Source organism: Podarcis melisellensis (genome assembly GCF_964234715.1).
Source record: "Podarcis melisellensis genome assembly, chromosome: 6".
Taxonomy (NCBI): Eukaryota; Metazoa; Chordata; class Lepidosauria; order Squamata; family Lacertidae; genus Podarcis; species Podarcis melisellensis.
In genome coordinates this window covers 15,501,601-15,514,749 of record NC_138538.1, presented here as the reverse complement: position 1 = coordinate 15,514,749, position 13,149 = coordinate 15,501,601, and the positions used below count along the sequence as shown (strand labels likewise).

At 42.9% G+C, this 13,149-nt stretch overlaps 1 protein-coding gene across 3 annotated transcripts in view; it reads right to left on the bottom strand.

Moving 5' to 3' along the window:
* LOC309372831 overlaps positions 1 to 13,149 on the bottom strand; it is a 90,346-nt gene that overhangs the window by 15,325 nt on the left and 61,872 nt on the right. For all 3 annotated transcript variants that reach the window (XM_081916815.1, XM_081916814.1, XM_081916816.1), the window contains 5 exons: positions 11,875 to 12,027; positions 7,961 to 8,090; positions 7,800 to 7,832; positions 5,421 to 5,524; positions 2,351 to 2,434 (listed from right to left, as the gene is read on the bottom strand). In XM_081916815.1, the coding sequence (XP_081772941.1) occupies positions 2,351 to 2,434; positions 5,421 to 5,524; positions 7,800 to 7,832; positions 7,961 to 8,090; positions 11,875 to 12,027 (504 nt within the window). The remainder of the gene's footprint in view (positions 1 to 2,350; positions 2,435 to 5,420; positions 5,525 to 7,799; positions 7,833 to 7,960; positions 8,091 to 11,874; positions 12,028 to 13,149) is intronic.

Genomic DNA, 13,149 nt, shown 5'->3' with positions numbered 1-13,149 from the left:
AAATCTAAGTTAATTTCGAGAATGTACAACTTGTTGCTTAAATGGAATACACAGGATGAGATTGTTAAATCCTCCATGATAAAGTGGGCGCAGGATTTGGGGCACAACATTATGTTTGAAGACTGGGAAAGGTTATGGAACACCGGAATGAAATTTACGGCATGTAGTGCCCTGAAGGAAAATATTATGAAAATGACATACCGGTGGTACATGACCCCAGTCAAGCTTGCAAAGATATATCACCTGTCTGACAACAAATGTTGGAAATGTAAAGAGGAGGAAGGGACATTCTTACACATCTGGTGGACCTGCCCGAAGGTGAAGGCCTTCTGGGAGATGATACATAATGAACTAAAAAAGGTACTTAGATTTACCTTACCCAAGAAACCGGAGGCCTTCCTCCTGGGCATGGTAGACCAGAGGGTGGCCAAGAAAGATAGAATTTTCTTTATGTACGCTACTACAGCAGCAAGGATCCTGATGGCAAAGCATTGGAAGACACAAAATTTACCCACATTGGAAGAATGGCAGACGCAGCTGATGGACTATATGGAACTGGCTGAAATGACTGGCAGAATCCGAGACTCGGGAGAAGAAGAAACGGAGGAAGTTTGGGAAAAATTTAAGGACTATTTGAAAAGGCATTATAAGTTGTATGAATGTTAAAAAATGCTCCTTTTTAGGAAATTACAGCTTCAGCATCGGTTAATTTTTTGAATTGGAAAATAAGGAACAACAAGACAGAAGTGATGTAATGAAATAATTTTATTGTGTTGAAACTAAAACAATGGATTTGGACTGAAATGTTTAGAGACCAGATATCACGATAAAATGGAAGATATATTATTATGTTTAAAATAAGTTAACAATTTGCTGAGGTTTTAAATTTACAGAGAATGCAGTGTTCGGAAGATGGGGGGAGTCCACTAGATTTATGGAAATAAGTGTTTGGAAGTTGGATTTTGTATACTATAAACTTAATAAAAATTATATTAAAAAAAAAAAAAGAAATCTAGCCATCTCAGGCTGGCTCAGATGTCTACAGAAGAAAGTAAGAGCCATGAACATCCATGATGGGTATGATCTGAGGCAGGGTTAACCAGATCCTAGCCTTGGAACCTCTTCCCAACAACATCAGAGTTCATCCTTGGGCTGCATGGAGTGGTAATAAAGAAGAGAGCATATTTAGAGCACCTTTTCTTCTTTATGGAATAACTAGCATCCACCCTGCAAGTTCGTCATCCATACTTCCTCCACTGGCAAACAGAGCAGAAAGAAGAAGAAGAGGAGGAGTTTGGATTTGATATCCCGCTTTATCACTACCTGAAGGCGTCTCAAAGCGGCTGACATTCTCCTTTCCCTTCCTCCCTCACAACAAACACTCTGTGAGGTGAGTGGGGTTGAGAAATTTCAGAGAAGTGTGACTAGCCCAAGGTCACCCAGCAGCTGCATGTGGAGGAGCGGGGAAGTGAACCTGGTTCACCAGATTATGAGTCTACCACTCTTAACCACTACACCACACTGGCTTTGGAGCTTTGCTGCAGCAGCTCTCACATTGCTAAAGGCAACATCCAAAGTGGCCTCACCCCAGTCATTGCCACTGCGAGAACATGAACTTGAAACATAAAGTAGGTACAGCATGTTCAGTCAAGATGTGCAGAGAGAGTGCAATGCGTTGAGATTTACCACAGCTGGAAAATTGTGGAGAATTGTCTGGCATCCTTCTTCTTGCATACTACTTTGCATTAGCCATGCATTCATCATATTTTTTTTAATTGGATTCATCACCCGTGAAAGGAAATTCAGAGATAATAAGTGTTGATGCACAGAGTCTCTTCATTCAGGAAATGCATTAGGAATCTCCATACAATAAAGGTTTTTGTCTGTGTCACTTAGTGTTATTTGCTAGAAGTCCCTGTTACTTTAATTAAGTATTATTTATTTATTTATTTATTTATTTATTTATTTTGAAAAAGCACTGAGACACGGTAAGGTAAACTGTGCAAGTTGATTAAATGAACAGCAGCAATCTGATTTAAAACATAGATGGTGCATTCCTAAGCATAGTTAGTGGAACAGAAGAAATGCCTCCTATATGCAATGAGATTTACTCCCATGTAATACATGTATGCAGGACTGCTGCCTTCAATAAGTACCTAATCCAATGCACATTTACTCAAAAGTGCACTGTTCTCAAGAGCTCGCTCCCTAGAATGGGTGTTTAAGAATGCAGCCTAAACGCTGCAGTATGAATCGTATTTGTCAAAGGTGATATTTCTCTGCATTTCTAGAGGTCACTGTTGATAAGAAAACAGCTTTTTTGACACTTATATTTTAAAATAAAACGTACCAGTATGTTGTGATAGGCCTTTTTCATTTCTTGACAGCTTCTAAATAACTGAGAAAGGTCGCCTTCATATGCCTGAATCAAATCCTGAAACATAAAGCACAATCTGGAATGAGTGTCACATTAAAGTCTAATGCGACCTCAAAGCCACTTACAAACATCAATAAAAAAAGATCACAAACACTGGGTTGGAGGGAGTCAAACTTGAATGTTCAGAATTTGCACACACATGCACCACACTCAGACACACACACATGCAGGCATCCTCCACTCCTTTAACTTCTCCATCATAGTGGTGGGGTGAGAGGAAGGCTTAAGCAAGGAGTGGAGAACCTCAGGCCATCCTGCAGTCCATCCCTGTCAGGATTCTTCTCAGGCCATGCCCTTCTTCAATCCACACTCCTCACTAGGTGTGCTCTGCAGCCTCCTTCAATGCTTTTCCTGGCTTGAAGCTACCCATGAGCTGGGAGAATGCTTCTTGCTCGTCTGAATGGAGAAATGTGAGTGTGGCCTCCATGGGGAAGGAATGTAAGGTAATGGTAAAGGGACCCCGGACCATTAGGTCCAGTCGTGACCAACTCTAGGGTTGCAGCGTTCATCTCGCTTTCTTGGCCGAGGGAGCCGGCGTACAGCTTCCGGGTCATGTGGCCAGCATGACTAAGCCACTTCTGGCGAACCAGAACAGCACATGGAACTGCCATTTACCTGCCTGCTGGAGCGGTACCTATTTACCTACTTGCACTTTGATGCACTTTCCAACTGCTAGGTTGGCAGGAGCAGGGAGCAGGGACCGAGCAACAGGAGCTCACCCCGTCATGGGGATTCAAACTGCTGATCTTCTGATTGGCAAGTCCTAGGCTCTGTGGTTTAACCCACAGCGCCACCCGCGTCCCTGGAAGGAATGTAGCCTACCATAAAAGATGCAGCTTTCCATTTTTGCCACTGGCCCCAGCTCCTGGAAGGTTGCCCACAAGGGAATGTAGTCTTCACACTGTATAGGGTCCCCCACTCAGGTTTAAAAAAACTATCCATCACACAGCACCAAGTTGAGCACAGAAGTTCAAATATCTCCTCTCATACCAGCACTAGGAAGGGGCACAAGCCCACCATGTTATCTGCTAACAACCCTAACCAGACGTCCAGCTCCGAGGGCAGTTCCCTAACTCTGAAAAGTGAGGTTACAGGGAACCAGGCGGAGGGCCTTCTCAGTAGTGACGCCCACCCTGTGGAACGCTCTCTCATCAGATGTCAAGGAAATAAACAACTATCTGATTTTTGGAAGACATCTGAAGGCACCCCTCTTTAGGGATGTTTTTAATGTCTGATATTTTATCATCTTTTTAATATTCTGTTGAGAGTCACCCAGAGTGGCTGGGGAAAGCCAGCCAGATGGGTAGGGTATAAATATCATCATCATCATCATCATCATCATCATCATCATCATAAAAACAACCACATCTGCTTGGAAGTAAATTCTATTCTACTCAATGAGGTTTGCTCCCAGGTAAGTGGCACTAGGATTGCAGCCATAGTATTTTAATTTTTTAAAAAAACATTGTTATGCTGTGTATCTTTCTTCTCTGTATTCATTTGATGATGATGATGATGATGATGGTGATGATGATATTTATTTTAGCAAATTGACACATGCTAGCCAGCTGCTTATCTCACCATGGTATAAGTATGAACTGGGCTGTAAATAGATAATAAATTCAATTCCAGTAATAACCCTCTGAAATGCTATTCCTCAAGGTCAGAGAACCCTCTGGTGTGGCATTCAAAGAAATGCATATGGCTACAGCTAGAGGAGAAATTGGCAACACACAATCACATAGACATGAATCTGTAGCATACGCAGAGGATTATTGATCAAGACTGACAATTGGCTTGGCTATACCAAATTACATGACAGGTCATCTTCAGATCCTGGACAAAGAAGGAAAATGCTCCACTGCAGTGATGTCTTGGATGGTGGGCTTAGATGGAACATAAACTTTAAGCAATAGCAGTAACATGTTCTCCTGGAGCAGTAGGGTAGTTGACAGCATCTCCTTGCTCTGGCAAGTGATGGTGAGGCTTTCAAGCTTTCTTATTATGTGTGACAACTTGAAGCTAGTCATAGGATGAGGAAAATAGCCAAACAGAGATTGGATATTTATTTCCTTCTCTTTAACATTGTTGCTACGTCATGCTAGGAGTTGTAGCCATGCAACTTTCTAGAACAGGAATCTACAACATGTAACATGAATGGCATCAAACTGACATGGATCATGACCAGTCAGATGGCCCCTCTGTGCAGAGAGTCCCAGGCAGGGACAAAATCCAAGAGGTTTGCTGAGTGCATGGTGGGCCGCCAAATATCACTAGTGGACATCCCAGAGTCTATGGTCTAGATCTTGCTTGGTTTTTTCATTTTTTGGGTGACTTGAAGACAAGTTTCTGTTAACAAGGAGTGGGGAATCCTTTGCATTCCCCCATGAGGAATTTTCTGGGGGACACAGACCATGGAGGATGCAAAGCCAGAGGCAACTCTGTGTATGAGACCCATACCTACATACAGCAGGACACATTTTAGCCGTACAAATCTGTCCATGCCTCTTTATCCTCCATCTAAGCAGTTCAAAAGCACATCAAAGTGCAAGTAGATAAATAGGTACCGCTCTGGTGGGAAGGTAAACGGTGTTTCCGTGCGCTGCTCTGGTTCACCAGAAGCGGCTTAGTCATGCTGGCCACATGACCCGGAAGCTGTACACCGGCTCCCTCGGCCAATAAAGTGAGATGAGCGCCACAACCCCAGAGTTGGTCACGACTGGACCTAATGGTCGGGGGTCCCTTTACCTTTACCTTTAAGCAAGCAAAATGCATTATCTCAGTTCAGTTATTCATTCATTCCAGAAAGCAAATATACTGTGAGAAGTGCGGCTTGGAGAGAGGGTGGGTGGTCCAGGATGAGTTGCAAGGGGCTGTAGGGCCACATTCAAAATTTCCCCATTTCCAAAAAAACCCTTCACATCTGATCTCTGAAATTCTGCATGGTATATACCCATTTAAACATACTCCGGACCACAGTTACCTTCAGCTCTTTGTAGAACTGTGATTCCACAGCTCCTGCCTTGATAACCTTGGGTTTGATTAGTCTTCTGCACTCAGCAATGCTGTCTAATTCTTTCCGTAAAACTAATCACAAAACAGAGAGGAAGAAAATGAGGTGTTTTGCCTATCACACTGCTCTGACTTTATTCATTCTATTTGTTTCAGGAGCTGATACTTCTCATGCACTCATCAATCAATCAGTCAATCAATCAATCAATCAATCAGAGAAGAATGATAGCTTAATGTGAACCTTTAAGCATGTCCTTTGAGCATGTGGTGCTTCTCCCTGCAATATCCTATTCAACACTTGAAGACAGTAGCCATCAAAATGGGAAAAGGACTGTCCATAGTGGGCTTCTCATAACATGCATAGTATATCTTCTGTACAACACAATAAAGTAGGCTACTGGCTTTCCCCCAAATCATTGCTTTTTCTTCTTGATCTTTTCCACCCCACCCCAGTTTGAAGTTCTCTGACAGTTTTATGCCTTTGGTTACTTGCAAGCATCTGATCAATATCGCACTGCAATCAGTCAACTGGAGTCTTCCCATCAAACCTTATGGTTTTTCAATTTGGTTTGAAATTCTCTTTCATAGCTCTCCCAACTTCTATCTTGCATTTGGCCAGCAAATTTGGTCCCTTTTCAACTGGGATTGGATATAAGCACTGGGACCAAATACATATTCAAAAATATGAAACGCAGAAATCCTTGCACTTCCAAAAATACTTTTTGAAAAGTCAAAGTCCAAAGAAGCTGGAATTAAAAAGGAATTAGTAAGGAAAATTTGGATATGGATAGGGATCATTAAACTAACATTCAGAGACATTCAAACAAGGCAGCTGGAATGTGTGAATGGAATCCAGTAATACAGATTATTATAAAGGAATTTGATATATTGCTGATACAATAATTGATTATATGTTGGTATACGTTATAGGAAGTTTATAGTTAAGGTAAAAGTACTGTAATTGTATATTTGATTCTCAGCATCTGGCAGGATGCATTTTTGGAAATGGTAAATTATTTTGTTGGTTGGTTAATTAACTACTCTTTCTTGCATGTGATCCATTTTGTAAGATACACACATGCCTCTTTGAATTCTTTCTGACTGTTCCATCTTCAAAGGTTTTGGGGCTCTGAAATCTAAACTAAAGTTGCTAGTAGATCTTTCTGAGAGTGGAATTTTGAGGACAATCATAAAGTAACATAGGAAGGTGCCTTATGCCAGCCGGTCAGACAGTTTCTCCATCTGGAGAAGTACCATCTATTCTGATGGGCAAAGTATTTTGGCAGCAGTACCCTGGAGATTTGAACCTGGGATATTATGCACGCAAAGCAGGTGCTCTGTTACTGAGCAATGGAAAATACCGTATTTTTTGCTCTATAAGACGCACCAGACCATAAGATGCACCTAGTTTTTGGAGGAGGAAAACAAGAAAAAAAAATATTCTGAATCCCAGAAGCCAGAACAGCAAGAAGGATCGCTGTGCAGCAAAAGCAACAATCCCATTTGCTGTTCTGGCTTCTGGGATAGCTGTGCAGCCTGCATTTGCTCCATAAGATGCACACACATTTCCCCTTACTTTTTAGGAGGGAAAAAGTGTGTTTTATAGGGCGAAAAATACGGTACAGACCGTGCTTCCTTCAACCTCCACAGTAGGCCTCCTGCAGGGATTGGCACTACTTGGGTGCCTTCTTCAGAATGAGACCAGAGAGATTTTCTGTAAGGACATAAGAAGAGCCCTCTGTTGGAGGCACCATCTGGTCCAGCATCTTGTTTTCAACAGCAGCCAACAAGATGTCTCAGGAACTTTCCTTGCATCCTTGGCCAACACTAGCATCTCTTCCTTACATGCCTAGCAGAGAGTACTGGAGCCAGGATGAGGACACGTTACCTGTTAGTCCAGGGGACAGGAGAGATCTGGGATGATTTGCTGCATATTTCCATTATCTCAATGCCTAACTCAAAGTTTTGATTTAAATTATTTCCTGAGTCTTTGTTTCGCAACCACACTAAGTTTCTTCTGCCTCCCATACCTCTTCTAAAGGTCAATGGAGCACTGGTTTAAGGCAAAATGAAATTGACTTCTCTATGCGCAATTTGGAAACTTCATGGCCATTACTTAGATATTTCTCCTCAAATTCCCTTGCAGAGACATGACAGGTTAAAATATTGCCATGGCAACCACATCCCTCAGTAGTTTGAATGTTTTTTTTATTATTCTTAAAGAATCAAACAAACCCAAAAAGCTCTTCTCTTTGAGACCTACAAGCTCAACACGATGGAACCCAGTTCCAGGTGACTTCACAATGTGTGAAAAATGCTTTCGGTGAATTCTGAAACCATATTTACATACCTTCAACTTCAGCACTGAGACCTTTGATGGAAGCTGTGGCAAAGCAGAAAAGAAGTCAGATGGTGAACCCAGATAAGTATCTCACATATCTAATATGGAAATGGGTGTTTTGAGAAAAGCAATATTTGCAAGAAAGGAGGGAAGGGAAACAATCCTCTTACCAGCAGAAACAGCTTTAAATTCTGTCAACTCCTGAGAAAATGTAGCCAAATCGGGCTCATGTAAGAAGATCTGTTCCACAAGGGCATGGAGCAAGGTGAAATTCCTCTCCTTCCCTCGTAGCAATGATAACTACAAACAGAAGACAGCAATGTAATTGACATGCTTGCCTAGATTTGGGGTGTATTATTTTCAAAAATGGAGGCAGCGGGGAAATGTTATAGCTCCAAGGAAAATTTAATAAGAGCAGAAAAGTGGGGTTAAGATTTCTTTAAGCTTCTATCCAACCTAACAGGATTCAGAGGTCTTTCTGCAAAGGGCCTGTACTACCTTTCTCACTGCATCCTGATGAAGGATGTTGTGAATTCAGTGGTACCTCAGGTTACAAACACATTAGGTAGTACTTCAGGTAGTACCTCAGGTTAAGAACTTTGCCCCAGGATGAGAACAGAAATCGTGCGGCGGCAGCAGGAGGTCCAATTAGCTAAAGTGGTACCTCAGGTTAAGAATGGTTTCAGGTTAAGAATGGACCTCCAGAACAAATTAAGTTCATAACCAGAGGTACCACTGTAGGATTTGCCAGAAGGAGGTGTACAAGGCCCCATCCAACCACCTTAGGGACTCCAATCTGGATTTGAGTGTGGGGTTTACTTCTTAGCCTTTTCTTCTCCTGAAGATGCTCCACAAGGCAGCAGAGGCTTAGGATCAGATTATCCTTCTAGATGGGCTTCCTTCCCAGGTTGGCAGGCCATGCCTGTCCCTTACTTCCCTCTACAGCATGTGCAGAAACCACCGTCTAGGCCAATGGTCTTGTCCGCTCAATCTGCCAGAGCCAAGGGATACAAGGGAAGTCCCTAACTCATAGACGGTTTGAGATCCAATGGCTACCCTTACTTGTTTTAGTTGGCCAGCTGAAGCCATTCCCAGGGTATGGCCACTGTTGCGTGCTGAGAGCTGAGTTCAGGATGGGGACCAAAGGTGGGTGAACTACCTCAGAAGGAGCACCCCCACCAGAGGTGTCTCCCACTACTACCCAACACCTCTAATGCACAGCTCTGCTTTCCCTGGGAAGACATCAGTGAGGCCAAGAGAAGTCTTGTCATCCGGGCAGCCCAGGACCTCCATACACCCTGCCCAGGCTTGTGTCCTGGGGAGGTCACTTTGGTGCTGCTGATGCAGTGGTTTGACTTTACCCTTGCACTCCATTGTCTCTTGAGACAGACAGGTGTCAACAATGCCACTTAGGAACTAAAGCTGAGAAATACTACCATAGCTAAGAACCAGCCTGGCTATTGCAATGTTCTTCAGAGACCCTCCAGTGTTTTCACTTGCCTTCAGAAGTGAGGTAGGTGGTGATCTCAGACAGGACCTTCTCCATTGTGACACCCATGTCTGACATACCTTTTCCAGGGAAGCTTGCCATGAGCAGTATTCTACTAACTCGCTCCATCAGCTCAAGACTTTCCACTTTCATAATGGGACTCCCCCCTGTCTCCTCACCCGACTTGTGTCCTCCCCAAACCCACTCCAGGAGGTTAGAGAAACCCTTAAATTTAGGGAGCACAGGAGGAGGGGGAACATTGCATTGTGAAATGCTTCCACTGACAGAAACAGACTTAGCACCACATTGGATTCTATCCCTGGTGTTGACGTTGATGTATTTTTGGTGCCAAATGAAGACCTTTTTATTTGACTTATAAATTTTGTTTTGGGGTTCTGCTTTAACATTGCCTCTGTTTTAAAGTTTATTTTACACTACTCTGCTATTTTGGGCTTTTGGGGGATGTTCTTATCACTTTTGAGCTGCTCTGAGAAACCTTTTAAAGGTTGAAGAAAGCCCTCTGCCAGGCTGCCACACACACCAAGCTTCTGAGTTACAGATAGGTAGCCGTGTTGGTCTGCCATAGTCAAAACAAAAAAAAATCCTTCCAGTAGCACCTTAAAGACCAACTAAGTCAGTTCTTGGTATGAGCTTTCGTGTGCATGCACACGAAAGCTCATACCAAGAACTGACTTAGTTGGTCTTCAAGCTTCTGAGGGCAGAAGAACTACCAAGAGGGTCCTCTCTGCTGAGTAAATATTACTCCTGGGAATAATTCTTCTGAAGGTTTTATATTTTAAATAGATACAATAACCTATGCATTTTTCACCTTTTGGTATTTGTCCCAATCCTCCATTTTTTGGGGGGTGAGGGGGCTTATGCACTAGAGAGACAGAAGCCCCCTCCAGAAATTATTCCTCGGCACCAGTTGGCAACAGGGCACCCTCCCAAAATTGAATAACTTCAGCTCTCTGCACCCGACCTTTGGCCATGCTGAGGCTGATGAAAGCTGGAGAACAACAATATCTGGAGGGCATCAAGTTGACTCCCAATGCTTCACAGGTTCTCTGATCTTCCACAGAAAACTTGAATGTATTAAGCTGTTGCCAGCAGGGATTGAGGTGTTGAGGGTGCTACTCCCTCACACATGCTTTAAATACAGAGAGGGAAAATGTCTGAAGGGGGCTTGACTGGCAAGAATAGCTGTACACCCATGTACAAAAAGGAAAGCAGGTAATGTGGTCTTGGGAGTAACCCACTGGGCGATTTTAACATTGAAAATGGGACATATATATTTCCTAGACAGTGACAAAAGGTTCCACACTCCAGTGTAAAACAGTAAGAACAGTTCATGTAAAACAATGCTTTAAGTCTCCGTAGTGGGATGGAGAAAGATGTCGTCTGGCACAGTAAGGTTTTGCAGATATTTTTCATAATGATAAATGTGGTAGTTCAGCAGAAATATAAAAAAAGGCAAACATCCAAATTGGGGCTCTGAATTGTCGCTTGCATCATAAATCATTCACTCAATATACTGAAATCCCTGGGAAGTGCCATGGTGGGGGGAAATAACTTCCACTTCTATTTAGAGATGTGGCAGAATTTGATAATATGCTTAAAGGTTCAAGGCTGCCTAGAGAATATGCAGTCAGTAATAGGAGCAGCCAAACACAGAGTTTGAGGCAAAGGAAACTGCTCTTATTGCCAACATTTTCAAAGGCAAATCATCAGTCCTGCAAATGGATCACAGATAATACAACCAAAAAGTCACTTTTACATCGGCATATCCTATTGCATCTTAATTCTGGCCAGAAACTGTTGTTCATTAATTTCTGTTTCGGACAAAATTTTGTTATTTGCAGATGTCCACACATTTTAAATGATATTCCTACAATGTGGAGACTACCAGATGGAAGCCACCATTCTGGGCAACTTCCAATATACGGTATTTACTCAAATCTAATACAGTACTCACCTTTTGGGGCCAAATTACATTGTGAAAATTAGGGTGCGCATTAGATTTGATGGCACATTTACATTCACCAGCAAATACTTTTTTTGGTTTCAAGGGTCTGAAAATTGAGGTGCTCATTAGATTTGATGGTGCATTAGACTCGAGTAAATATGCTGTGTGTGTGTGCGTGTGTGTGTGTATAGGCATTAAACATTAAAAAACTTCTCTATATAGGGCTGCCTTCCGATGTCTCCTAAAGGTTGTATAGTTACTTATCTTCTTGGCTCAGGGGTCACATAACTCCATACCCTCCAACATTTCTCTGGTGAAAATAGGGACGTCCTAAGGAAAAGCAGGACGTTCCAGGATCAAATCAGAAACTGAGGCAGCTTCTGTAGATCTGGGACTGTCCCTGGAAAATAGGGACACTTGGAGGGTCTGGACTTAGCCAGAGTAGTTTGCACTGAGTCTCAGCATTTCTTTGAAGGGTTTGGAGCATCTAGAAAACATTCATCTGAAGGGAATGACATTGCTGTATTATTTATCTGCACTCAGGAGAAAAAGAGAGAGATTTAAACACTTTTTTTAAGGGAAATTGTACTCTCCTACAGTCCAAGCCTTTCCCCAGCAAAACCACTTACTTTAGCCAGAGAAGACAGCTGAAAGCCTTTGGCCTTCTCTCTCCCAGCATTTTCATTTAAGTAGTTCCCAATGGCTAAGATATATTCCAGCACAGCAACAAATTTCGGGTTGTCCTGCAGCTGTTTGCATGCCCTGATCTTCTGGTTTATGAGCTGGAACACAAGGAGGCATCGTTTGATTAAATTGTCAAGGGTGACTAAATGGGGCTCTCTGCATTGTTTTGGTCAGTCAGGAATTAATCTAGACCATGGGAATCTCAAGCCATAAAAGGGGCCTCTGTAGGGATCTGCCATGAAGACTTCATAGTCAAGATTGCTACATTCTCACGCACTGTAATGGCAGGGATCTTCAGCATTCGCTTGTGGGCACATTGTGCAACATGTCACTGATGCAATAATAATGGATTAGTGGTAGATTTATACTGGACCACTTTATTAAGAAGAGTTTGGATTTGATATCCTGCTTTATCACTACCCAAAGGAGTCTCAAAGCGGCTAACATTCTCCTTTCCCTTCCTCCCCCACAACAAACACTCTGTGAGGTGAGTGGGGCTGAGAGACTTCAGAGAAGTTGTGACTGGCCCAAGGTCACCCAGCAGCTGCATGTGGAGGAGCGGGGAAGCGAACCTGGTTCCCCAGATTACGAGTCTACCACTCTTAACCATTACACCACACTGGCTCGCAATTATTAGTTGTTCCTGCAATGCTTCCCAAATATTAATACGTTTATTGCTATGTGGAGAGGCACTTTTGTGCTATAACAGGCGAGGAAACTGGTGAGCCAAGATTGCCCCACAGGCCTCCCCATTTGTCCTGCAAGGCTGCTTTTCTGTTAGTCCTGTGGGCAACATGTTGGCTACACTTGACTTGGAAAGTAATTACATACAATAGCAGCTTCAGAAAGGGCAATTTGCAGCAGTAAAAGTGGTGAGAAGGGGTAACTGGACTCTTTGTGCTGCTTCTATGTTCCTAATCTTCCCTCCCCTTCCCTCCTCTGTAGGGTGACTGACACAGATTGAGGGATCTGTGAAGAAAAAGTCTGCTTTTTGGACCTCACAGGCAGAATAAGAGCTGTGAAAGGGCAACTCTGAGCAGAAAACCATCAGGCAAGGAAAGGGTTAATATGCCACCATTGCTGCAACTTTTCCACTTCATGTTACCCCTTTGCAAAGCTGCTTTTGCTTAGAAGTAGCAGCTTTTGATGGCCCTTGACACATTATTGGCAGGTAATATGCCAGTCATTTCATGCTTTGTGTTCTCAAAGAGATACACTGT